General features: G+C 37.9%; 4 protein-coding genes across 6 annotated transcripts in view; 3 read left to right on the top strand and 1 right to left on the bottom strand.

Moving 5' to 3' along the window:
• LOC122077542 (WRKY transcription factor 72A-like) lies at nt 1-4,588 on the top strand. Its single transcript, XM_042643504.1, is given in 7 exon segments — nt 1-402; nt 688-771; nt 1,314-1,391; nt 1,526-2,056; nt 2,330-2,443; nt 3,462-4,208; nt 4,211-4,588. Coding segments are annotated over 7 exon segments (1,794 nt in total). The 5' UTR covers nt 1-306; the 3' UTR covers nt 4,355-4,588.
• Nucleotides 4,589-7,999: 3,411 nt separating this feature from the next.
• Nucleotides 8,000-11,712, top strand: LOC122075305 (SNF1-related protein kinase regulatory subunit gamma-1-like). Of its 3 annotated transcripts, none has more exons than XM_042640282.1 (6): nt 8,000-8,157; nt 8,444-8,620; nt 8,741-9,183; nt 9,587-9,853; nt 10,883-11,055; nt 11,322-11,712. In XM_042640282.1, exons 2-6 carry the CDS (start codon nt 8,452-8,454, stop codon nt 11,596-11,598), a joined length of 1,329 nt encoding a protein of 442 aa, XP_042496216.1. In that variant the 5' UTR covers nt 8,000-8,157; nt 8,444-8,451; the 3' UTR covers nt 11,599-11,712. The 3 variants fall into 3 exon arrangements, with proteins under 3 accessions (XP_042496216.1, XP_042496217.1, XP_042496218.1); XM_042640283.1 differs by having other exon boundaries at nt 8,029-8,157; nt 8,429-8,620; XM_042640284.1 differs by having other exon boundaries at nt 8,037-8,157; nt 8,449-8,620.
• A 1,346-nt stretch (nt 11,713-13,058) lies between these two features.
• LOC122077579 (translation factor GUF1 homolog, mitochondrial) lies at nt 13,059-21,016 on the bottom strand. The gene is made up of 11 exons (XM_042643551.1): nt 20,402-21,016; nt 19,389-20,139; nt 18,062-18,218; nt 17,896-17,950; nt 17,170-17,237; nt 16,974-17,078; nt 16,811-16,882; nt 16,243-16,356; nt 15,591-15,731; nt 15,408-15,467; nt 13,059-13,499 (listed from the first exon to the last, which is right to left on the bottom strand). The coding sequence occupies exons 1-11, from the start codon at nt 20,756-20,758 to the stop codon at nt 13,334-13,336; spliced, it is 2,046 nt and encodes a 681-aa protein (XP_042499485.1). The 5' UTR covers nt 20,759-21,016; the 3' UTR covers nt 13,059-13,333.
• Nucleotides 21,017-22,598: 1,582 nt separating this feature from the next.
• The window catches only part of LOC122075094 (ubiquitin-conjugating enzyme E2 2), a 6,048-nt gene continuing 3,038 nt past the window's right edge, over nt 22,599-25,608 (top strand). The window contains exons 1-5 of the mRNA XM_042639993.1: nt 22,599-22,718; nt 22,835-22,923; nt 24,086-24,219; nt 24,316-24,341; nt 25,159-25,248. Coding sequence (XP_042495927.1) covers nt 24,095-24,219; nt 24,316-24,341; nt 25,159-25,248 — 241 coding nt within the window. The 5' untranslated portion in view covers nt 22,599-22,718; nt 22,835-22,923; nt 24,086-24,094. The remainder of the gene's footprint in view (nt 22,719-22,834; nt 22,924-24,085; nt 24,220-24,315; nt 24,342-25,158; nt 25,249-25,608) is intronic.

A 25,608-nucleotide genomic window follows, 5' to 3' on the forward strand; every position in this document is an offset into this window, starting at 1 on the left:
TCTCTCTCAAGCGTTGAAGTTTAATTCTTCTTCTCCTCTTCTCTTAATTTTCTTTCTTATTATTTGACAGAAAAAGGAATAAAATAAAGGAAACTGTTGGCTTGCTTCTGAGAATGAACTTGGGTTGTTGACATATTTATGTGTGTGTGGATATGTAATGGGAAGAAAGATAGCCACTTGGGTTTTGAATTTTTTTTTTGTATTAAAATTAAAAGTCAGAAACGAGAGGCTAAACCTTACATATAAAACTACACAGTGTAATGGGCAGAGATCTCATTCACAAGTTAGAAGAAGAGCAAACAAGAGATGGAAAGATCTGTTGGGGTTGGAAGCATAGCTAATAAGGAAGGAAGAAGAATGAAATCTGGTGTTGATGGTGAAAGCTCAGTGGATACTGGAAAGGTGAAGCTTGTCTTGTTTCTCTTAATCTTTTTTTCCCTTCCATATGCTTTTTTTGCTTCTGTTTCATTGGAACCAATTTTCTCAAAGGATTTGTTCTTTACCATGAAAATTCTTCCTTCAAGTTTATTTTCCTTTACTAATTATTAATTTGTTTCAGGAAAACATTTCAATGTTCTTGAAACATTGAGTAGTCCTTCAATGGTTAATTAACAATGATATCTTCTCAAATTACAGATCGATCATCATCAAAGCTCAACTAATTTTGTCATTTTTTTTGTGTTTCAGGTTGGAAATGGAAGACAAATCCATGATGATATCAGTTCAAAACCATCCTCACCTAATCAAAAGGATACAACCATGAACAAACAGGTAAACAGCTTAAAATTTACAGATAGGATGTAAGCATATTCACTTTGTTTAGTAATTTCTTACTCTTTTTTTTTTTTCTATTTAATATTATTCTCTGATAATATCACAACAAAGGATTTCATGATCCTACAACTCCTTGATTTCTTTTGTTCTTTTATCAAAAATTTAGGTCACCAAATATTTCAACTTTATAGAATTAGTTTGGAAGGAAGAAATTTGCATTAAATGATGATAGATCAACAGTCCAAAACATTGATTTAAAGGCCCCCACTGCTGGAAATCATTAATGGGCAAAGTTAATGGTCATCAATCTTTTGGTATTGGTCTAAAATGGCACCTTTTTTCTCTTTTGTTGACCAAAAAAAATATTTGACTTTTCAGCCATGAATCCTGCTACACAGGCCCACAAAGTCAATCTGGGCTGCCACCAATTGTGGCACTTGATAGCCCTGAAACTTGTTTGATTGTTAGATAGAAACAAAGAAGCAAAGCTGACAAAGCCCTTATTTGATAACTTATAATGCTTTGATCTCTCCTTTCAGATACCTACTTTGGCTGTGATTGAAAGAGCATCTATGGATAACACCTCAAGAGCATCATCTGCAATAAAAACTGATCAGGTAATAAATTTAGAAGGCCTTTCATTTGCTTCTTCGAGAAATATATTATAAACTATGAAGCTTATATTTATTATTATTTTTTTAATTTTTCTCAGCTCCTCTTAAACTTTCTGATCCCGTTTTTGTTTATCTAGGCGGATCTGCTTGAATCTGCCAGGTCTGAAATGGGAAAAGTGAAAGAAGAAAATGAAATCTTGAAGATGACTTTAGCAAAAATTATGAAGGAATACCAATCTCTCCAGTTGCATCTCACAAACATGGTTCAACATGAAGAAGCCAAGAAATCTACAGATGTAGCTCCCACCAATCAAGAAATGGAAGAACCAGAAATTTCACTTAGCCTTGGTAGGAATTCGAGTGAGCCCAAAAAGGATGAGAAGAGTAGCAACTTCAGCAAAGACAAAGAGGATGAGCAACTAAAAGAAGGCTTGGCACTTCGGCTGGACTGCAAGTTTGAAAGGTCTTCGAACCTGGGTTCGAACGAAATCACTCCCAATCTTAGCCCTGAAACTAGTTTTGAAGAACCAAAGGAAGAGGAAGCTGGAGAAACATGGACACCCAGTAAAATTCTCAAGACTACGAGAAGTGGAGAAGATGAAGCTTCACAGCTGAACAATGTGAAGAAAGCAAGGGTTTCTGTCAGAGCAAGATGTGATACCCCCACGGTTAGTATCAAAATTTTATCTGCTACCCATCTCTTATTTCAATAAAATCACCCGGGGAAAGAATCTGAGAATAATGGCAAACAATCCAAAAACCCGAGTTTTAGGGTGGAGAGGCCCTTCCAAGGTCATAAGCCTATCCGATTGATGATGTGGGTCTAAACTCCCCTCCCATTCCTGACCATAGAGTGCACTCACTGTAAGAGAGAGAGAGAGAGAGAGAGAGAGAAGTATGTTAAATGGTGAGGTTAATATATGTTGTTCGTGTATCTATAGATGAACGATGGCTGTCAATGGAGGAAATACGGGCAGAAAATTGCGAAAGGCAACCCATGCCCTCGAGCATACTACCGATGCACAGTTGCACCTGCATGCCCAGTAAGAAAGCAGGTATATCTCATCGATGGACATTCTTCTCAATTCTAATATAATTTATGGGGGTCATTTGGTAAATTTGAATTGAAAATCTATGTGAAGAACCTCAACAATTACCATAGAAATGGTTATGGAGGCCAGACCTACTTTTGATACGTTGCTCTTTTTCTAGACATCTTTTCCTTATTTAATTTTATTGGATTGCTATTTCTGCTGATGACCATGCCGAAGGTGGATTAGTGAACTAATAAGTTTTCTTCTGTAATCCTTTTTTCCCATTTTTAATGAAATCCATTGCCGACTATTAGCAAAAAAAAAAAAAAAAAGAAGCTAAAACCCAACGATCAATGGTGGCAGACACAGCCTCTCTAAGGTGCTGTGAGTCTGTGACCAGTCATGACACTTTTCTATATAAAGCTTAAGGTAGTAGTTAAAAACCCTCAATTTGAGATCAGAGCAATTGCTCGTACAATCACTAGGTCGTATGGGTGAGCATCCAACATCTATCTCACTTCTTGTCATTACATGAGTGAAGAAGGGAATATTTAGAAGCAAAAAGGATAGGTGTTGGATGCTCACTAATACAACCAAGTAACTGTATGAGCATCGGATCCATTCTACCTTAATTTTAGGGTTAGTCATATGAATTTGGTAAGTCATTGCTAGAGAATTGCTACGTTTTGTTTGCATTCTTATAATGCATTCTAAGTCGAAAATGCATTCTAAGAAATCATATATTTTGCAACCTTAATTTCAAATAGTCCATCAATAAATGGTTCCAAATTTTAGATCTTCAGAGGGTGAGGTGCCCAGAATCACAAAACATTGAGGTTGAGAAGATGAGATGACATATATGCGTTAAATAAATAGTGGGTCTAGATGTTTAAGATCATGGGGTGGAAGGTTAAAGCTACGATGGTATGTTTATTGGAATGCATTATCGACCACGAATGCGTACCAAACACAACCTTAGTTCACATATTTCAGTATTTCTTCCCCTATATAATTTTAAATTATTTGTTTCGAATTCCAGGTGCAAAGATGTGCAGAGGACATGTCTATCTTGATCACCACCTACGAAGGATCCCACAACCACCCACTACCAATTTCAGCCACAGCCATGGCTTCTACTACATCAGCAGCTGCTTCCATGCTCATGTCTGGCTCATCCAACTCTGGATCAGCACTCGGATCATCATCCACCAACACTACCTCTGCTGACCTCCATGGACTAAACTTCAACTTCTCAGATAACACAAGATCAAGACCACAGTTCTACCTACCCAACTCCTCTATTTCTTCTACACCCTCGTACCCAACAATCACTCTTGACCTTACTGCACCTCCACCATCATCTTCCTCCTCATCCTCATCATCTCAGTTCAATAGGCTAAATTCAAGTTTCCATACCACAGCCCCAAGATATTCAACAAGTTTCAATTTTTCTTCCACCGAATCCAATTCCCTACCAACATCTTGGAGCAATGGGTACCTAAGCTATGGCACTCAACCCTACAATAGAAGCCAAATTGGGTCTTTAACTCTTGGAAGGCAACCGCAAGAACACTTCTACCAGCCTTACATGCAAAAGAACAACCCAACTCCTCCCCAACCCCAACAGGCTTTGTCTGAAACAATTGTGGCTGCAACTAAGGCCATTACATCTGACCCAAGCTTCAGATCAGTGTTAGAAGCTGCGATTTCGTCGATCGTAAACAAAGGTAGTAATGGTGGAGAGAATTTTAGCCAGAACTTATCAACAGCAAATGGTAATGGATGTGATCAACCTATTTGAGTAGTAGATCATCATCTTCTAATGCTCAACAAGGGAAATTAATGTTTCTTCCACCTCCATTGCCATATTCCACCACCTCCTCCAAGAGTCCCTCTTCTTCACCAACTGATAAAAGAGACCACATCACCTGATGGAAGCAAGCAAGGGAAGTTCATGAAGTCTTAGGGTTTTTTTTATTTTTTTGGGTTCTTGATAGGGTATGTGATGATTATTTGTGGATAATATGGGTTTTAAGGATTAGGTTGACTTGGCTATGAAGCCATTGAAAGTTCTTTTTTAATAATTAGATATAGTCTTTTTCTTATCTTAGAGGTGTATACAAAGGGTATGATTAGTATCGTATGATAAGGATGTATTTGTACAAATGGAAAAGGACAAAGTCAATTCCCTAATAAAAAATTAATTTAATAATAAATAATGAATGAAAGATGGTGATAGCCCTTTGATTAATGTTTAATTTTGCAATCGAAGGTTAATTATATTGGAGTTGAGTGGTTGATTCTAAAAGAATATTCTTGATGTAAGTAGCCTTGACTTTCATCATACAGCTGGGGTCCCTTATAATTAATGCTAGGTACTAACAACAAAACCTTTGTGAGCTGCATGGGAATTATTAAAAATTTAAATTCTTAAAAATAAGAAATTAAATATAATTAGTATTTTAAAATAAGATGTGACATTGATCAAAGCTCCATTGATTAAATCTTTGATGTTTCCTAATGTAAAAACTAGGTTTCCTTCACCAGAGGGAGGGAAGAGAAAAGGAATGCGTGGGGGGAGAGAAGGAGGAAGGGTTCCATCATTCACATTTTACATTTTACATGGGGTTTACAATAAGAGAGAGAGAATGTCTATGTGGGTCCATTGATTATTGTGTGATGAGGGTAGTGTAGCAATCTTTGTCCCTTCTATATAGAGGCCAGTAATCAAAGAGGCTACTACTTTTTCAAGGGACCAAAACCAAATGGCCCTTATATGCAGGTGATCAAAATGGTGAAGAAAAATATATTCTTACATTGCATAGTGTAAATGACATTAAAGAAAGATTACCTATAAAAAATAAAAAATAAAAAGATACCAGTGAGAGGTTTTTTCGATCAAATAATATAAGGTAACATACCAATGAGGTTTGATAAAATGGTTTTATATACAGAAATGAAGCGAGGTCATTTCATGTGAGAAAGAGAGAGGTTGACACGGAAGTGCTAGCATACCCTACAATAATTATTTGGAGAACATTTTCCCATAATTAATATTATCTCAACTACTAATTCATTTTGTAAGAGAACTTGTAATATATTATTTTGGGAGTAGGTTTTGCCACGCCTTTGACAGTTTGACCTGAATTCATAATTACCACACCTTTGTGGTATCCATCGATCTTTAGTACTCCAAATTGACACCTTCTCTTCATTCCAAAATTTCTTTCACTATGGATGTCTGTAATCGCCTTACTATGGATGTCTGTAATCGCCTTCAATCACACGCAAAGGATGTCTAACTCTGACCCAATGCTCAACTAGGCAGCCATCAATTCAATTCAAAATACATGGAAGAAAAAAAAAATTATTAAAGTTATCAATGTGAATATATATATTTTTGGTAAAAATCAATGTGAATATTTTATGTAATGGATAAATATACAAGATAAGATTTTCCACGTCAAGTCCAAAAAAGAATCTTTCACACGACACTTATGATGGCATGGAGAACGATATCATTTACCTGACACCCACATGGTCAACGCAAATTAGAGAAAACAACAAAAGCCCATATGAGAATGTAATAGTATAATGGCGTCATTGAAAACTTTTTCCTTAGATACAATTTTCTACTCCACAGGGGGATATTTTTTCTATAATTGTGATTGACCAAGTCCCCAGTGGGTGGCTCCTCCTCATCTAGTTGGCAAAGATAAGATCTTTCACGTCAGCCTTTTGTTTACTTGCCCAGTCCGTACTCTAGGCTTAGGGCATCAGGAAAAACATAAATAATTAAAAATAAAATTTTTTTTTTCCCCTACTTGTTTCATCATCACCGGCCAATATCTACATCAACGAAGGTTGTGTAATCTAAACTTTAATTCAATTAAGTAAACGTCATGGTAAAAGTGGTCAACCTCATCCTCCATTTCCATTGGTTCAGCTAGTGAATGGTGACATTTGATGAGTCAATTACGGCCTTTGAAAAAATAAAAAAAGGATAAATTATTCAAGACAAGGATTACATTAGAATAGATGCTTATCTTATCAATTAGCTTTAGGTACTCAATAATTTCACATTGAGTATTTGGAAGGAGAGACTTCCACCTAAGGATGAATGCTTAAAACCAAATTAGGGTTTAAAAACAAGAAATAATTACTCTTTAATTACTAACCCGAACTTATGACGATATTAAATTAATGATACTTCAGATGTTGGAGAGTGGTGATGCATGAGGATATAGAGAGAGAGAGAGAAAAGGGATTTGATCCAAGAGTGTGGGGCTGCACCCAGACACATAGGGGTGAAATGACTGCCTTATCCCCAATGAAAAGCGGAAATGTTCATCCTATTGATGCTTCCACATGCATTACGGAGCTATCGTTGGCCCCCACAGTAATGTAGGGGCCACACTTCCAGACAAGGAACTATATAACACATGAAATCAACCCTTATAAGTGGTCATCCAAGAAGGCATCATCAACCTTCTCATGCCTTGAATACGTACAGACATCTTAATGATAAGTCAAACTAGCATTTTGCAATCCCTTTTGAGGCAAGGTGTTGGACCCAGATGGGAGCACGTGAGCCACGGGAAGGGATGAGATGAATTGATGAAGGGTTTTTTTTTGTTTCTAAATTAAAGGAAAAAAGGAGAGGTGAAATTTACTTCACTGGGAGATCAAAAAATAAATTTGGAGTAGGGAAGTTTCTGTAAATATAGGACAAGTATAAGAGAGTGATAGTAATTGCACCAATGTTTAACAATAAACGTTAGTGGAATGTTTGTAATTTGAACTGGGAAAAAGTTCTTTGAGCCGCAAGGTGGATGGTACTCTAACACCCTCTTTGTCCTCTAATGTACGAATCTATTGCCCCACACATCATTGGTGAGCTCCTCTTTGCCATTTGCTAAAAGAATTGTCTCACATTGAATAATTATTGATGTCACAATCGATTCTGATGTTTTTGGAAGTCACAAGGCATATCTAACCAATTCATTTTCATGATTTTTTCTATCTAGAAAATTTATTACTATTTAAAGTTGAAAGGGTGGACAGAAATGGTTAGAGTATGAGCACACATACATAGACATAACATAATGGGTATTTGACTAGTATTAGACTTTGAAATTTTACACATGCTAATTTAGACTACATCCTCTCCATCCAATAGTTAAAATGGATATATCTATGTCCACACGGCAAAATAAATGTATCGTAAATTTTGAAAGAATAACATACCCTTGTGAGACCTTAAAAAGTTGAAAATAGGGATGTCAATGGGCTGGGCTGAGCCGGGTTCTTTAAAAACCCAGTCCAACCTTATGATCTCGTAACTCGGCCCAGGCCCAACGCTAGGTCGGATGGTCCGGAGGGATTAGCGATCCACTCGGATCAGCTCACCAACGGGTGAGTCGATTTTTCGAAACTTGGGCGCGGAAGAGAAGTGTTGAGTGGGAAGTATGTACTGTGTAGTGTGGAGAGTGGAGACCGGAAAAGAAAAGGACAGACTCTTGCCCTTCCACAGTACATGGTCTCTTTTGGAATGCCACGTGTTCCTTTGGAACTCGGTCCTGCTGAAAGGTGACTTACACTTGGCAAGCCAGAAGCCATGAGTTACCGATAACCTTGTGATCTTCAAAATCTTGAGAGTGGGGTTAAAGCTCTCACAAACAAACCCGTCTTTGTCTTCGGAATCGACTGAAATCCACTGGAATCAGAGCGAACAGGTATGAGATTCATTGTTTCCCTCCGATTTTCGTTTTTCTCTTAGCCCTTTTTATTATCTATTTGAAATCTTAATTCGATACACAGAAATGTAGTTGTATTTGAATTTTAATGTTGATAATGATGATCATGGATCGAAGTTATCCAGTGATCGATGAGGTGATGCGAAATCCAAATATTTCAGCTCTGTTTTCTTCATCTCTGTATATTGATGAAATAGAGAATGATGGATCAGTTTCACATTTGTAAATCTCTGCTTTGAATCCAATTTAGAACGTAATTGTGTAGGTTAGGTTATGGCACAATTACAACCGGAGGAGGGAAGTTCGAAACTTCCGAATTGCGATGCTTATTTTGAGACAATCCAGTCCAGGAAGAGGTTGCCCTATCCATTACAGGAGTCTCTAACCGCTGCATTTTCAAGGATTCCTGTTTCATCCTTTCCAGAGGTTCCAGGGGGCAAAGGTGAATTACTCTTTTGTGATTTATTTTATTTTATTTTATTTTATTTTTATTTTTTTTTGACTCCATTAGATCATTGTTGTCTTCGATTTATATTTATAATCTGTTCTTAATTTTTTGTAGTGATTGAAATTCCGGCTGATACATCTATTGGTGATGCTGTCAAGATTTTATCTGAATGCAACATTTTGTCTGCTCCTGTGAGAAACACAGATGCTGAGGGTAGTCTTGATTGGAGGAACTGTTATTTAGGAATTATAGACTATTCTGCAATCATTCTCTGGGTTTTAGAGACTGCAGAACTAGCGGCAGTTGCTTTATCAACAGGTTCTGCAACTGCCACTGGTGTAGGTGCTGGTGCTGTTGGGGCTCTTGGAGCAGCGGCCTTGGGTGCTACTGGTCCTGCGGCTGTTGTAGGGCTCACTGTTGCTGCAGTTGGGGCTGCTGTGGCTGGTGGTATTGCTGCTGATAAGGGGGTAGGAAAGGATGCTCCCGCTGCTGCTGATTCTCTGGGAGAGGACTTTTACAAAGTTTTACTTCGAGAAGAACCCTTTAAATCAACAAAAGTAAGCTATTAGCCATTTTTAGAATGTTTTCTCCTCATTTCATCCTTATTTACAAATGCCATGTAATAGAGGCTGTTAACTTACATTACTGCAAGAGAGTTGAAGGTAGATCTCTATGCCTTTGCACTACGACTGGGATCTGGGTTCCAATGAATGGGCTTCAGTGTAGGAGTCTAACATATAAAGTTGATATAAAGTAGGTGGCAGAACCTGTATGAAGGAAAGCTTCTTCCATCTACAAATCAATTTTTATAGGCTGATAATTGGAATTTACTGGCTTAGTTTCCTACTTGTTTGCTATTAATATATTCCAGATTCCTTATCCATTCAATGTTTCTGTAGGAACCAGCTTTTGTTCTTGACACTTAAGTAGTTGTACTTTTGGTTTGACCTCTTGTTTCAGGTGAGATCAATACTCAAATCCTTCCGTTGGGCTCCTTTTCTTCCTGTTGCAACTCATAGTTCCATGTTGAGTGTGCTATTGCTGCTTTCAAAATACAGAATGAGGAATGTACCTGTAATTGAAACTGGCAAGCCGCATATTATGAATTACATTACTCAATCTGCAGTGGTACAGGGACTTAAAGAGTGTAAGGGAAGAGATTGGTTTGATTGCATTTCCGGACGTCCTATCACTGATTTTGGACTTCCTTTCATGACTTGTAATGAGGTGAGATTTCCATCTCTTGCACAGATATATAATATGGTGTTATATTCACATCCAACCCCCAACCCAACCCCCCCCCCCAAAAAAAAAAGAAACCAAAAATAAAAAAACAAAAACCAATATTGCTTTAACTGTAGTGTTAAGTCTGATGCTAACAGCAAGTGAACCCAACCCTCCTTTTCTTGGAATAAGTAACTCTAAACCCCCCTCTGATGAAGAAAACTTGGATTATTTTTTTTGGGGTGGTGTGAGTCGATCTTGGTCAACCTTGAAACTATTTGAGTATTTTCATACCTACTCACGAGGTACGATATTTTTCTGGTGTTATTCTAAACTTCTTTAGTTAACTTCTGCTTTTGGTTCTTTACATTACCAAAAAAAGAAAATGTCTTTAGTTCTTTATTCTTTACGCAAGGCATATTTCATTTTGCTCGTACTCTGCAGATTTTGAGGTTCACCCATTATTTTTTCCTAAAGGCTGCATTTGATTCCATATGAAAAATCCATGTACAAGGAAAATCTTTAGATGAAATCCAATTTTTGGTGCTGATTTACTCAGCAGTTCTCCTTTTCCATGGTTTTTACCTGGTAATAAGAGGAGCTTAAAGGAGGTTGGGGCACTGATAAGCAACGGCAGATGAACCATTCTTAGTGATGTAAAAGTGCAGTAGAAGTAGAGCTCAGTTTCATCTCACTCATAGAACAGTTTTCGGCTTAAGCTCTACAACACCCCCCCTCATTGTTTTTATCTTTCTCTGCAAATACAAGGAAAGACATCTTGAACGATGACAATTTTCCTTGAACCATTTGTCCATTTTGCCATTCATCATTATTGCGTAGTTCTCTTTTATCTTGATCTTTAAACACCAGGAAACACATCCTGAACACTGGACAATTTTCTTAAACCATTTCCATTTTGTATCCACCTGAGATGAATGTAAAGAAATGTTTGAATCTGCTGTATTGTAGAAAATATTTCATGTTTTCCATTGGATATGGAATGAAAAGGATGTTCTCTATTATGGTGGTCAGGTTATTACAGTCAACAGTGATGAGCTGATTCTTGAAGCTTTTAAGCGCATGAAAGACAATCAAATTGGTGGACTTCCTGTCATTGAGGGCCCTCATAGGAAGATCGTAGGGAATGTTAGCATGAGAGACATCAGGCACCTGTTGCTTAAACCTGAACTTTTCTCCAATTTCAGGTACTTGTTTCAGGCAACAAGTGGGATATTTAGCACACTTTGAATTATATGGTCATGTTCTAGCAAACCATAAAATTCAATTATAATACTCAGATTGAGTAAGAAATATTTCCTATCACAGAAGTTAATCTTGGGGAACCATCAATAGCTATCTGAAATCATGAAGCATTTGGGTTCCACTAACCATTTATATGTGAATGTGCTTGTTTATTACTTGATATTGTTGAGTAAATATTGATTATCTTTTTTGCTTGCTTTTGTTGCAGGAATCTTACTGCAAAGGACTTCATTAACGTCCTTGCTTCAACACAAGAATCTGGGAAGGTTCTCGCACCAATAACATGCAAGCCCGATGCCCTCCTCGGTAATGTGATTGAGACTCTTGCTGCCAAATCAGTTCACAGGGTTTATGTGGTGGCTGCCGAGGAAGATGCAGTTGTCGGTGTCATTACTCTCAGAGATGTCATTTCTTGCTTCATCTTTGAACCCTCTAACTACTTTGAGGATTACTTTGGATTTTCTGCCAAAGAAATGCTTGACTAGTAATCCTTATATATTTTGGGACAATAATAATTTTGGTTGAGAGACGGGATGATGCTATACTCCAATTGTTTCGTGGGTTTATTTCTTTCAATCATAACAAACTATTTCCTGGAAGTTTCCTCGATCCATGTTCCCTCATCATCTCTGTTATCCTTTCTACATCTGCCCAGTTTCTTTTCGAAAGGAATAGGGTTCCTGAGCTCTAATTCTGAAAGCTTTAGTCATTTCTACACCCGGTTATAGGACCGGAGTGACATGCGGCAGCAGAAAGCAGAGGGCCCTGGCATTTCTCGAATCAAGTTTCTAGCCTCTTTGAGTTGCCCTGCTCGACCCAAATAATCAACAATGCGTCTAAAACGTAGGCTGGTCAAGCTCGAACAAGTAAAAAACCACTAATTATTAAATTCCTTGTAGCTGAAGCAGGCTTCAATCCATCTAATTCTAATGTTTCAAAAGTTTAACCGCAGCATCACACCAACCATTCGTGGCTTATCTGAAAGGTCTGAAACAAATATTTTTTTTTTTTTGACTAATGACGGGTATCGAGGCTTTCGGCCTGACTAGTGTTGCGAGTGCATATTCATTCCACAATCACATGGATCGGATAATACCAGGGTTGAATAAGAATTATTCAATTTTCATAGAAAGTAATAAAGAGTACTAAACACCTCGTATGAGAAACAAGTTTAGAAAACACACAAAATATAAATAGACCATATTCCATGCTCAGATTCCCTCATGTTTTTTTTTCTTACTTTTAAGGACAATAAGAGTCAGCCCGCCCTGCATGAGACTTGACATCAGAAAATTTTGGCTCACAACATTCTTGTATGGAATCCCATTGAACATCCTCATAGCATAGACAACTAATTTGCAAGCCATGATCAATGGTTTCGCAGGCATGTAATACACTAATATAGAAATCGAATTCGGCCACAACCCTGAAGCACCAAACTGGTTTATTGCCCATAAAACTTCTCACAGAAACCCATTTTGCGAAAATCCGGATATAGTAGCGTTTAGGAAGCGAAATCCTTCTAAGACATTTCAGTGAACACCATAATAGCATCCACCGAGAGGTGAAGCTTCTTGAACATCAGCCAGAAAACCAGCCTTCACGACATGAGTTATATCTGGAATCCTTGGAAAGCACTGTTAAGCTTTCCACAATCCACAGGATTTGAGGTGCGAGGGATAGGTGAAATTGTCAAAGAGTGCAATTGAGTTTGCATCGAGAACAAATTCTCTGTTGTTTCAATGTCTTTGCCCAATACAAGGACCTATGGTCGCAGAATAGATGTGCCCACCTCATTCAAGCAAGGAGGATCATGTAGTCAGATTGATCTTGGCAAAGACGAATCCACGAGTTGGAGAAGACCTAAAATGATACATTCTTTCAATTCAACAAGAAGGAAATGGAGATCAGGAAGCACAAACCTTCTACACATTTTGCTAGAGTATGACGAAAATGGATTCTTTGAATTCCACTACTTAAACAAAAGTAGTTCTTGGCATAAGAACTTAATTCTCTGTTGAATAATTCACCCAAAAAAAAATCTGTGTTGAATACCCTTATCAAAAGGAAATAAGAAAGAGGCTAAGGAGCTATGTATAAAATACAACAGCCTTTATGAATAAACAAAAAGAAACAGAAATTACTAAAAATTTGACTAGTTAAAAAATGGCCGATCCCTTCCGGTACCTCTGCTCAATACACTACTTTGATGGATTCTAATCAGGACACTTTTAGAAGCTCGTGAAAAGCCTCCTGTGGTATATCAACAGACCCCACACGTTTCATGCGCTTCTTTCCTTCCTTCTGCTTCTCCAGTAGTTTCCTCTTCCGAGTAACATCACCACCATAGCACTTCGCAAGAACATTCTTCCTCATTGCTGATAACCTGTGGAAACAAGAGAAGCTCTGTTACAATTCCATTGTTCATGAAAGCAACTGAATCCAAAAAACTTCACCAAAGAAAAAAATTATTCTCTTCTTAGACCTTAAATTTCCTATAGAAGATTTTTTATTTGCCATGTATTATGCAGAATAACAATGTTTACAACAAACAATGGACAACACATGGTCTATGATCTCTCGCCTTAAAATTTTCTTGTTATAAATAACACTAATTTTGCCTGCTTCAGTGCATGTCTACCAACATGTGTATGCTTTCTTGCCTGGATCCAAAATGTCTTGTTCCACGATTTTAATTCTTTTAGAGACAATCATGGATTCTTTCTAGTTTTTGAGTGCTGAAAAGGCACAATCATTACCTGCTTCCTGCACTACTTAGGGTGTGTTTGCCATAAGGAGGATTATCTTTTGAGTCCACCTTTAGCAAAGACGGAGATCAGTGTAATCAAGAAATGCATGTATCTCCAGATTCTCACCATATATTGTCTGCTATCACAGAACCTTTACCATCAACAGAACTATTGATTCAACAAGTTAAAGATCCAATATCAAATGAAGCAAATAGAAAGCACAAGAAGGCTCAGTCTGGTGAGAAATGGTTGATGCCATCCTTCCATCTAGCTTCATTCTAGTGATTGATAGCAGACATTCTTCAATCACTTCTTTTTTTCCCTTTAGGAGGGAGGAGATTAATATCATCCATAGGTCGAAGCAGCAACTTTACTTCAATCTATATTCCGTAGCAAAGGAATATATCACTTAACACTTCCCCATCATTCTCTTGGGACAGTTCATATTTGCAGCCTTAACTGACTGTCAGTTTAATGTTAATTATTATTCACTTCCAACATCAAAACATCTTTTTATCAAAAAGGTGTTTCTTAGCTTGTAAAGCACAGAACTGTACCTGAGCTACCCCGAGAAAAATCATTGTTTTAATCATTTTTTGCCTAAAATTTAATAATCTAATGTCTAAGCATCCTAATTTCAGACCCACATTGCTGCACATTGCCATTATTTTTACCTATCAATGAACTAAGAGAAAAAAGAAAATCTCTCAACAGTCAAAAGGAAACTAAAACTCTGATAAGATTTTTTTTTTAAAATAATCTGAGACACATCTGGTTGAACCAGTTAGAAGGAAGCAAACCTACAGGTTCACCAATCATATGGCCATGTGAAGCTAAGAAATAATCACTAATATTAGGATTACGAATTATCTTTTGACAATACAGCCAGAACCTAGGGATTTGTCACTGATAGCAAGACAGCCTAGAAAGATAGATGAAAAATATGTGGATTTTACACCTTTTAGCTCCTATAATAACTTATAACTTAATAACCGAAAGAAACAACAATGTTCTTTTGTGCATACTCCTTAAGCTTTCTTAAGCTCTTGGTTGAGAGTTTGAGACATCAGGCCATAATAATCTTTCCATATCGATTGAATGTTTTCAATCTTTGAGTGGTGGCCTGTGGGGATACTCATATTTCATGAGAAAGGTCCATTCCTTAGCTGGCTAGGTTGAACATCCATTCTTATGAATGACAATGGCCCAATACCATCAAATAAAGTGCATTCTTTCAACACTGACAAACAAATGGAAAAATGTCTTAAAGACATCAATGGGGACTGTCAAAAACTAAAAATCTGCCAAACAGCTCAATTTTGGTGTAGATTTCTAAGGTGGGTTTTATCTTGGCTATGCCATGCAAGACCATATTTACAATCTATAGAATAGGTGTTCTAAATTTTCTTGTTGAAATATTAAATAATAATTTAAAATATATATATATATATATATATAACAGCATAATTAAATCTAACTGTGAAGATAGAGCATTAGAGCTTACTCCAACCTTTTCCAGATAATAACTAAATAAATAGACTTACGTTTCCCTTGCTACAACTTTTGATCCAATAGCAGCTTGTATTGTAATCTCAAACATTTGCCTGTTTTTTCAAAACCATACATATCAGAAGAAATTATGTTTCAGCAAAAGAATCTACTAAAGAGTATGTGAAAAGCAGAAAAGCGTAAAGCTTCCACTTTTAATTGGCATAGACATGTTAAACCTGTCTATAAATTTCTTCAGTTTTTCGACCAGTTCACGACCCATTCGCTGTGCCTTCTGATTGTGAACAATGGTGGCCATAGCATCAACAGGTTGTCCATTTAAGAGGATATCAAGCTTCACCAGATCAGAGGCTTTATACCTGTTAAACACATTCGTTGATAAACTTAGTGTCGACTTGAGTATTCACGAACAATGGCCACTGAAAACAATGTTCAAAAGTCAGCAGATACAGAAATCTAAGTACACATTTGGACATTTCAAATACACAGTCCTTCCCGGTTTTCATTGGACACCAATAGTTAATGCTGCCTCTGAAAATTAGTGAATCAGGAAAACAAATAAATCAACTCTTCTCCACACAAATCAATCAGAAAACCACATAAAGGAAATCTCCCTCAGGTGTTTGAGTCGTTACATGAAAACCCAAGGAAGACCAGAAGGCATCACTTTCATACCTGTTACAACCCAAGCCATAAGGCTCTTAGTTCAACCAAACTCATGCAACTTTTTAACTAATGTCCCAATGACAGAACCCGTACATTCATCTAGAGTAGACCACTGTTCTATTACACTTTTGGTATTTGAAACTGACTGACATGTGGCACATGTGTGCACTGAAAGAGAGAGAGAGAGAGAGACAGAACACTTACTCTGCGTCCTCATAATCAAATGATGCATATCCAGATGTTATACTCTTCAATTCATTGTAGAAATCCACAACAATTTCCCTCAATGGTAGCCGATACTTCATAAAAGCCCGTTGACTGCATAATGAAACACATACGAGATGAAAATGTAGATCATCCTTCAAGCCCCCTTTTCGAAGGTAATAGCGTAATATGACAAAGCATTAATCCATTATACAGACAGTAGTTCCGTCCTAAACAAAAACATCTGGATAAACAAGGTGTAAATGCAAGGATCATGTTCCACCACTAAATGGGTTCCAACAGGCAATCTCCCAAATGATAAATCAGATGGCAACAACTCAACTCAACTAAGCATAGACTTCATGGTATCTAAATATCCCCCAATATCTGATCTTCCTTGGTAAAAAATGTGGAATGTGGTCCAGAGAAAGGTAAAGCATGTGAGTGAAACCCATCACATAGTGCATCAGGACCCCCCACATATCACATCGCAAGTATCCATAATTTTTCTAGAAACTGCAACATCTACAATATTCAGCATTAAAAAGCATCAATTGCTAAGTTGTACCTATCAATAAATGAATACTCCAATTGCTCTCCTCTCCGTTCAGAGCAAAGTGTAATGACTGGCCCCACATACCTTTAAGCAGATAACAAATGAGGAGTTAATAAAGGAGTCTTGGCATATTGCTTTAAATGAGTATGTCGAAAAGAAAGGTGAAAGAGCTTACTCACTAGGAATAATAATGGTGGCCATAACAGTTGGTTCCCAACATGCTGTTACACGTTTACCAGGATTGGATGCCAGAGCAGCTGGATTCTGTACTTGTACTTTGCTAAGCAAGGGGCCCAAATTTGTTTTGTTAAATGAAGCAGATTTCAGCCTTATCATTACAAAGGAGTAAACAAAACTATCCATTGACATACCTTCCATCTGAATACTCGAATATATATGGTACAGTTGGAACAGTAGAAATGACACTAGCTCCATATTCCTATCATCCCATAACATGAGGATTGAGATCAGTAGCTCAGAATTAGATCGTAAATCATAATAGGTCAGATTTTACCACATTTAATATCCACCAGTCACATCCAGACCCCAAAATCTTGTCACAATGTAAAAATTCAAGAGCTAAATGATTTTTAACACTGTAAGTTGATTTGAGCCAAATTATCTTGTCACCAAGTTTATTGATTGACATACAAGGGGGTGTACGTCCAAGAGACTGTTTTGCGGAAATATTCCTTCGTACTATTATCCATTTACAGTTGTAGGGTTTAGAGTCTGGGGACTCTGGCTTTTTTTACTTACATTGTTGCAACAGTATATTGTACGGTCCATATCCTTTCATCCATAAATTGCTGATTATCAAAAAAGCTAAAGGAAAACAAAAAAAGTTGATTACAAATCCTTGGCATCAGTTACCACAATATAAGGGGCCAGGATCCATTAAGTGTTGAAACCAAGAAGATCTTGTGGGTTAAAAACCAAAGTTATCACATGATTTAAATGACCAACATATTCTGACCACTCAGCAGTTGATTTTCAGTGTACAACAAGAATTTACTGCATCAGATTTTTGGATAGCTACAATTATCTAATCATCTAAACAGAATCATAAATTCAACTGTAAGTGAAAGAGTGAATACTTGTTCAAGCCTCTGATGAAAGACATCCATATGAAGTAAACCTAAGAAACCACACCTGCAGAGGACATGCCAGTAAGCTCAATCAATCCTCAGCTCTTCCAAATGAAAACAGGTTGAAAATTTTAAATAACAAAAGTCAGGTCCCCTCATTAGCAGCCATTCATACCTGAAACCCAGGCCAAGAGCTGTGCTACTCTCTTTAGCAACAGAGACACTGGCATCATTGCATGTGAGTCTCTCTATTGCATGGTTAAGAGCTTCGAAATCAGATCCATCCGCAGGATAAACACCAGAAAAAACCATATGTTTTACAGGCTTGAAACCTGAAATATTACAAGTGCATATAAACCACAAAGGAAATGCCATGCAAGTGACAGTTTTAGGTTCACAAAGCAGCTACAACCAAAGAAAGGTATTGAAAATTGGTTCCAGAACCAAGTCACATTTATAAAAATCAATAGCGACTCAGCCAGGTGTCGTGTAAATTCTCTCTATGTAGAAAATGTATAGAATCAATAAAACAGCATGCAGATGGCAGTCAGTTACACGGAAAGTAATTGGTTGGACACTATCAATGACCAAACCTCCATTACCTGGAGTTACGCATGAGATTGTATCACTCCCCTCCTGTTGAAGCAGATGCGAAGACACAACAACTCAACCAGTCTTAAACCAATGACCAACAACCATATTCAAAGGAAATACACTCACTCTAAAAAGATTCTTTATACATAGGATAGGTTCTGCCAAGAAAGAAATGGATAGCCAACCACCAAAATAAGCGCCCAATTAGTGTCAAAACTGTTATATATTGTTGTAAGGGAGTTATTAGGAAGATGATGTTGAACTTGTGAGATATCTCCCATTTTCTGCAACATGAATGATTCTCTGCAAAACCTAGGAGTGAATCCAAGTTCCTGTGAAGCCAAACCCCCTTTCTCTTCCCTAACTCTTCTCTCTTAGGTTACCACCCTCCTCCTCTCCCCTATTGCTTTTCTACCAGTCCAAATTTCCCCCTTTTCCTAAAATTATAGCCTCAGACAAAATGGAGATTCATCAATCAAAAGCAAGGAGCACCAAGGACACATTCTTGGAGTTTGGTAGTGACTTGGCACTTGATCACAGCACTCTAACTCGCGGGACAGCAAAGGAAGGTACTGCATATCATTTATCCTTTATTAAATTTCCATGAATCCTATAATGAATTTTCTGCACTTGTATTTTGGAAATTGTCATCATTTATGGCTGCCGTTAAACCTGATCTCTAGCATGTATGTTGTGAGTTTTGTGTTAGTGGACCTTCCCAATCCCAAATTCACTTGATCCTTAGACATGTGTTAGATTTCCCAAACCTGTCCTGCATCACAACCCTTTCAGTCTTATAAATATAAATAAACCAATTAGATGATGTAGCTCCAGTTCCCAAATCACATTCAAACCTTGAACATTATAATTAAACACTGCAATGCAGTTAAAATTTGTGAAAGGTATACCTGGAAGAGGCTCTACAGCATTTCGAGTGTGATAAAGAGTATCTCCAACACGTGCTTCTTTGGTTGAGCGCATACCACTAACAACATACCCCACTTGTCCAGTCAAAAGCACCCCGGTAGGTGTGAGTTCGGGATGCATAATGCCAACATCAAGTACTTCATAAGCTTGTCCAGTTGCTGCTGATGAAATCTTATCCCCCTTGCGCAAAGCACCATCAACAACTGCAACATGGCAGATTACTCCTTTGTATTCATCATAATAAGAATCCAGCAAAAGCATCCTTAGAGGTAAACTACTCTTCCCAGGAGGCGGAGGTATCCGCTCAATGACAGCAGGAAGGACATGCTCAAGGCCTTGACCAGTTTTTGCTGAAGTCAAAAGAGCAGCTTCAGGGTCAATATCAAACATGGATTTCAGCTGAGCCTTAATACGATCAGGGTCAGCAGTTGGTTGGTCAATTTTATTTATAACAGGAATTATGGTCAGGTTAGACTCGAAAGCAAGATAGAAGTTAGCAACTGTCTGAGCCTGAACACCTTGAGCAGCATCAACCACCAAAAGAGCACCCTGACAAGCTGCAAGAGATCTTGATACTTCATAGCTAAAATCCACATGACCAGGTGTGTCAATTAGGTTTAGTAAGAAACATGGTGAATCTTGTGCATCAGTATTCTGAGGGCATTGAAAATTATGCCTGTGGAACATAGTTGCAGTCTGAGCTTTAACTGTAATTCCCCTTTCTCTCTCTACCTACAAGTGTTAGAAGATAATCCAAAATCCATTATATAAGCAAGTAAAAAAGATTGAGATAAGAGAAAAAAGGATATTAAGCAAGATAATCACTTAATGTCTAAATGCCCGATTCAAATAAAGAATATTACTTGAAGCAATAAGAAAATACAACAAAATTTAATTTTTATCATCTTCCCCACGAAGGAAAAATCATATATCAAATCTCTCAGCTTCCAGCTCGACCAAGAAATCGTTTTTTTCTTTCCTTATGGGGTTATACCTGCAATTTATCGAGGTACTGCGGCTGACCGTGGCCTCTCTTAATAGTGCCCGTGAGCTCCAAAAGACGATCAGCGAGTGTCGACTTCCCATGATCGACGTGGGCAATGATAGAAAAATTCCGAATCCTTTCAGTAGGATACTGAATCAAATCCACGTTATTCTCTTTGGTAGTTCTTCGGGAATGAGAACAGAAGGCACGCGAACAACCAAAACAGCGCCGCCGCCAATCCAACTTAGACCCATAGAAATTTCCTCTAATTGTATCAGACAATGGAGTAAATGCAGAGGAACCATATAACAGCGACGAGAGCCCCAATGGTCGCAGAGTTCTTGAAGCTCGATTCAAATACCCCATCTGTTGATTTCCACGAGATGCTAGCCAGGTGAGGATTTAGGGTTTCCGTGGAGTTGCATTTGTGAAGTTCAGAAATAAAGCTTTTTGGATCGCAAATTGGAATATGTCTCAGTTGTGTTGCCCGGAAGTTTGTTAAGAGACTCTGATACTCAAATATGGTCGCAGATGAATGCGAGTGGAAAGAGAATGGGTATGGGCCTGGGCTGGCTTTCGACAGCTTGATTTGGGCCAGAACGTCTTGTATATGTGACCAGGTTCGGAACTTCTGCTCCGTCCGACGCTCCCACTTGAATAGGTGGATCAACAGAATCGGATCACCCACGGTTTAAGAAATCGGTGAATTAGATCAGGAATCAACTGGAACCGATTCCAATTTCTGCAATTTTGAATCGAAATATTCTCATCAAAACTCCCCTGAATCAGTGAGGAAGCTGGAGAATATGCTTCGTATCCCTCTTTCAGGCTGAGGGTGAAGGAAATGGGAGGGAGAACCTCAGGAGTATGGGTATGGGTTGGGTAGGCGGTTGTCAAGGTATAGTGGGGATAGTGGGTGTGCTTGGGATCTCCCAACTATTACGAGCTCGTTGGGCGTTCATTGGGAAATCTTCTCATTGGAGAGGATCAGATCCACAAATGGGGAAGGGAGGCATAAGGCATTGCCCTGGGCAGAGAAGGCTAAGGCGAGGGTAGTGGAATTGAGAGCCATATTTGTACAATAAGGGAGGAGGAGAGCCATTTTTTTTTTTGGGGGGGGGGGGGTGGAGATGGCGTAAATACCCAAATATGGACAAAAATAAATGAAGGCAACCCATAAATAAATTGGGAGAAAGGTTAATGTGGAGGAGTGTGTCCTTGAGCTAGACATATGGAGATGAAATGACTGGCCTACCCCCATGAAAATGGAAAAGAATTTCTATGTTAATGGTTTCTCGTACATTCTGGTTGGCCCTTGAGCACATAGGAACTATGCTATCCTATAGGAAACACTTCTCCTACAATAAATTAAACAAAACGAATAAACAAGGATCCCTAATTAACATATTTTTTAATGAAAAAAAAATCATCATATTTAAAATATAAAGTATCTCAAAGATGCATATTCTCAAACATTGTACCTCAAATTTAACTTGCCTACAAAAAATGTATTGCATGTGCCGCATTTGCCTTATACTTAGCAAATGTTGAGATATTTCCATGTAGAAATGACTAGGTTAAATCGGCCTCTAGTAAGAATAGACACTAGTGTATGAGCATGAGTGAATTATACACGATAGAGATGGGCTTCTAGCTTAGTGACGACAGCAAACTAGTGGAGGTCTAACGAAAGTCTAAGTAGAGTTCGAGTTCCGACTCTTGAACCCTGACCTTCTCTATGAAACAGTAGTAGGTAGTTTTTTTTGGGAGGGGGGGATGTATGGGTGTAGCCGTGTAGCATTAAGTGGCCCTCTTGTGCCCTCATTTGGCCATTCAATAGGACCCTTGTCTGGCCCTATAGCGGGTCTTAAAAATAAAAATACAAGGCAAGAATTAGCCCATGAACCTTTAATCAAAATATGAAAAAGCCGATAAGCCCATGCAGTGATGCATAAATATACAACAAGAGCTTGCTTGTCCACTAATAGCTGAGACCTGTACAGTATATCCCAATGAAAGTGCACATAGAAGCATCGCATGAATGGAATTATTGATGATATGGGTAGGGTTGTAATTCGTTAATTCTTTCTTGACTACATGGGGTTAGGGCGGTAATTTTGGCTCCTATTTCTGGCGTAGGAATCACGCGACCAGATACCGTTCGTTCTCCCATATCTTGATACCTATAAATAGCCGGGAAAGCACGTGTGCTAGGGGAGGTGGGAGTTTTTCGTTTTTTTGATTTGTCGTCATCAACTCACCAGAGAAGGGGGGCCAACAGAAGCAAGCTTACCAGAGCTGGGGACGTCTATCCCCCACTTCTAAGGTGAATTCCAAACCCTAATTCTCTGTCTCTCTCTCTCTCTTCACGCCATGGATCATCTGTCATTGGAGTTTTTCTCAGATTGTATCTAACTGCCCTCTCTGTGTTGAAATTTATAGCTCATAACTGGTCAGAACCAGAGCCCTAGCTTTTACAGCGACTCGGACATTCTTGAAGAATTAGGGCTTCTCGCCGCGTCTACTTTCGGGTGAGACATCCTATCGATCGGCTTTTATGTTTTACTTTTCTTCACCATCCCCTCCGGAGGGTGTTTCTTGTTTTATGTATGCCTTTTTATGTATTCCTTGACTTGATTTTGCATGGATCTTGTTAAAAGAAAGCCGAGAATGTTTCTTTTATTTTTTTATATATATCTTTGGGCTTTGACTTGTAGTTTATTTAGAAAAATGAAAAAAATTCGAACTCACTAATGTAACATTTAGATCTCTGAACGAATTATGGACAGATGTTAGCTATTGTACACGTTGGTTAAATGGGGTAAGGAACTTCAGTTGCCGATCTTGATTCTTGTGAGTTTGATGCCAATCAGAGGAATAATCTTTCTCAAAGGCCATTGGGCCATGATGAGATTTCGGATTATCTGACCCCAATTAGTATGTTTCTTTTCCGCCAGATTTAACAGATTTGCTTTTTTGTGTGTCACCCTCATGGAATATAGAATGGACTGTAAGCTGTAATCTGCCATCATCGGCATCAATGTGAGCATCAGCTTTTTTTGTATTATATGCTGATTGTGTGATCACCTGGTTCTTTGAAAATTTTGTGGTCTGAACATGAATTAATACTTATGGGTTATGTTACATTGAGTCTTGGATTTTAACTCATCATTGTATGATAGTGAAACAGTTTACGTCCCATCTCCTCTCCCTACCCCCCCTCTCCTAAAGAAAAGGACCTTTAATATTATTTGATTTCAGTACCAGTTGAGTGCAAAGATTTTTTTTGTTGGGAATGTAACTCCAAAACCAGCTGATATATGTTGTTGCCAATGAGTGGATTTCGGTAGTTTTTCAAAAAAAGATTTTTGTTGTAGCTGTGGACTTAATCGGGCCAATGAATTGCAGGTATTTGTTCTTGGGATTAAATTGCAATCATTAATGTGTATTTTTGATAAATAAGCTTTATCGGAAGCCACATTGAAGCGTGAACCCAGAAATTAGTTTATTTGTTGCTTCTGTTCAACATTGGAGTTTTTGTGTCAGTGAAATTAGAATGGTTTGAACTGTATGTGTGTCAAGTTTGGTTGGTCTGACTCATTAGACTAAAATCCGACTCTGATTATTATTATATTTGGAGAAGATTATTAATGATTCTGTTCTGTTTTCATGGGCATCTGCCTGAATGTAAAGGTGGTGAGGATGTCGACTCCTGCAAGGAAGAGACTGATGAGGGATTTCAAGAGGTTGCAGCAGGATCCTCCTGCAGGTATCAGTGGCGCACCCCAAGACAATAATATCACTCTCTGGAATGCTGTTATATTTGGGTAAGTTGAAGGTTGAAATTTTTCTCCTCCTGGTATGTTGTGGGACAGTATAGGTCTGGACTGGTCTTGACACTCTTTGATGGCTTTTGATTGCAGTCCTGATGACACTCCATGGGACGGAGGTAAGCTGATTCTTATAACCTGTGAGATGGTTAAGTCATGTTTAAATTGTTCATTTGATTTTAGTTTACATTACTCCACACTGTGATTATTCATAGTGGATGGATTATCTCAATGAAAATTTATTTTATTTGTGGTTCAGTGTGTTCTATATTTCATTATTTTCTGTAGATTTGTTCATTGTAGTTATTCATTGTGTTCTTATCTTGGGTTAAATGTTTCTATTCAAATTGCATACTTGAATAACACACGAGTGGCTTCCCACATTTCAATGTTATGAGAACTTTCAGCTCCAGTCACTATACTCCATTGTCTTATGTGGATAATGGTGTGTCAGATGTTTGCAGTACTCCATGTTTGGAAGTGCATTTGTTGCATGGAAAAATATTCCTGTCTGTGTTAGAGGTCTTACTCAGCCTTTACATGCAAGAGTGACCTGTGATACCAATCCCCATCATGTATTTGGTACTGCATAATGAGATTGATCTATTTAATGATATATGCATTACATTTCTCATAGAAATGATACCGTATCAGTAACATGCCAACAAGAGTTCTGTTGTTTCATTATTTTCATTAGACTTTTGAAACTCTATGGTGACCTACTTCACATTCCCAGATATAAGTGGCATTTTTCCCCCACCAGTTGGCAAAAAATCTTTTGTAGTGTAGATAAAGGTATCTGTGTTTTTTTTTAGCTGATGTGTACAACTCAAAATATATTGCCTATGTAAAATGAATGTCTTTATTTGTTTATTTTTATTTCTAACACAATGTTTTATTCAACTTGACATTTTGAATCTCTTTTGAGTCTTTCAGGTACGTTTAAGTTGACACTACAGTTTACAGAGGATTACCCAAATAAGCCACCAACAGTGCGGTTTGTTTCTCGAATGTTCCATCCGAATAGTAAGTTGCATTTACTACCAAAATTGTAGTTTTAAGAAGATTATATGGGAAAACATTTATTTAAAAAAAAAAGCATTATATCCGAAAAGGTGAAAATAATTTTGTAATTTGGATGCAGCACATCTAACAAACCATGACAGAGAAAACCTATCTCTTACCTCTTTCTTGTAGCTCTCCGACCTTCAAAGCTTACTAAATGGGGGTGGGGGGGGGGGGAAGTACCTCCTTGAACAACCTCTAAATTGTGATCTGCCCAGCCATTTACATGCTCTAACAGCTGGAAATTATGGAAAGCTTAAGGAATAGACTTTGAATGGCACTGATAAAATCTTGAATTTTTTTTCCTTTTTTTTTTTTTTT

The sequence above is a fragment of the Macadamia integrifolia genome, chromosome 4 (assembly GCF_013358625.1).
Source record: "Macadamia integrifolia cultivar HAES 741 chromosome 4, SCU_Mint_v3, whole genome shotgun sequence".
In the NCBI taxonomy this organism is placed as follows: Eukaryota; Viridiplantae; Streptophyta; class Magnoliopsida; order Proteales; family Proteaceae; genus Macadamia; species Macadamia integrifolia.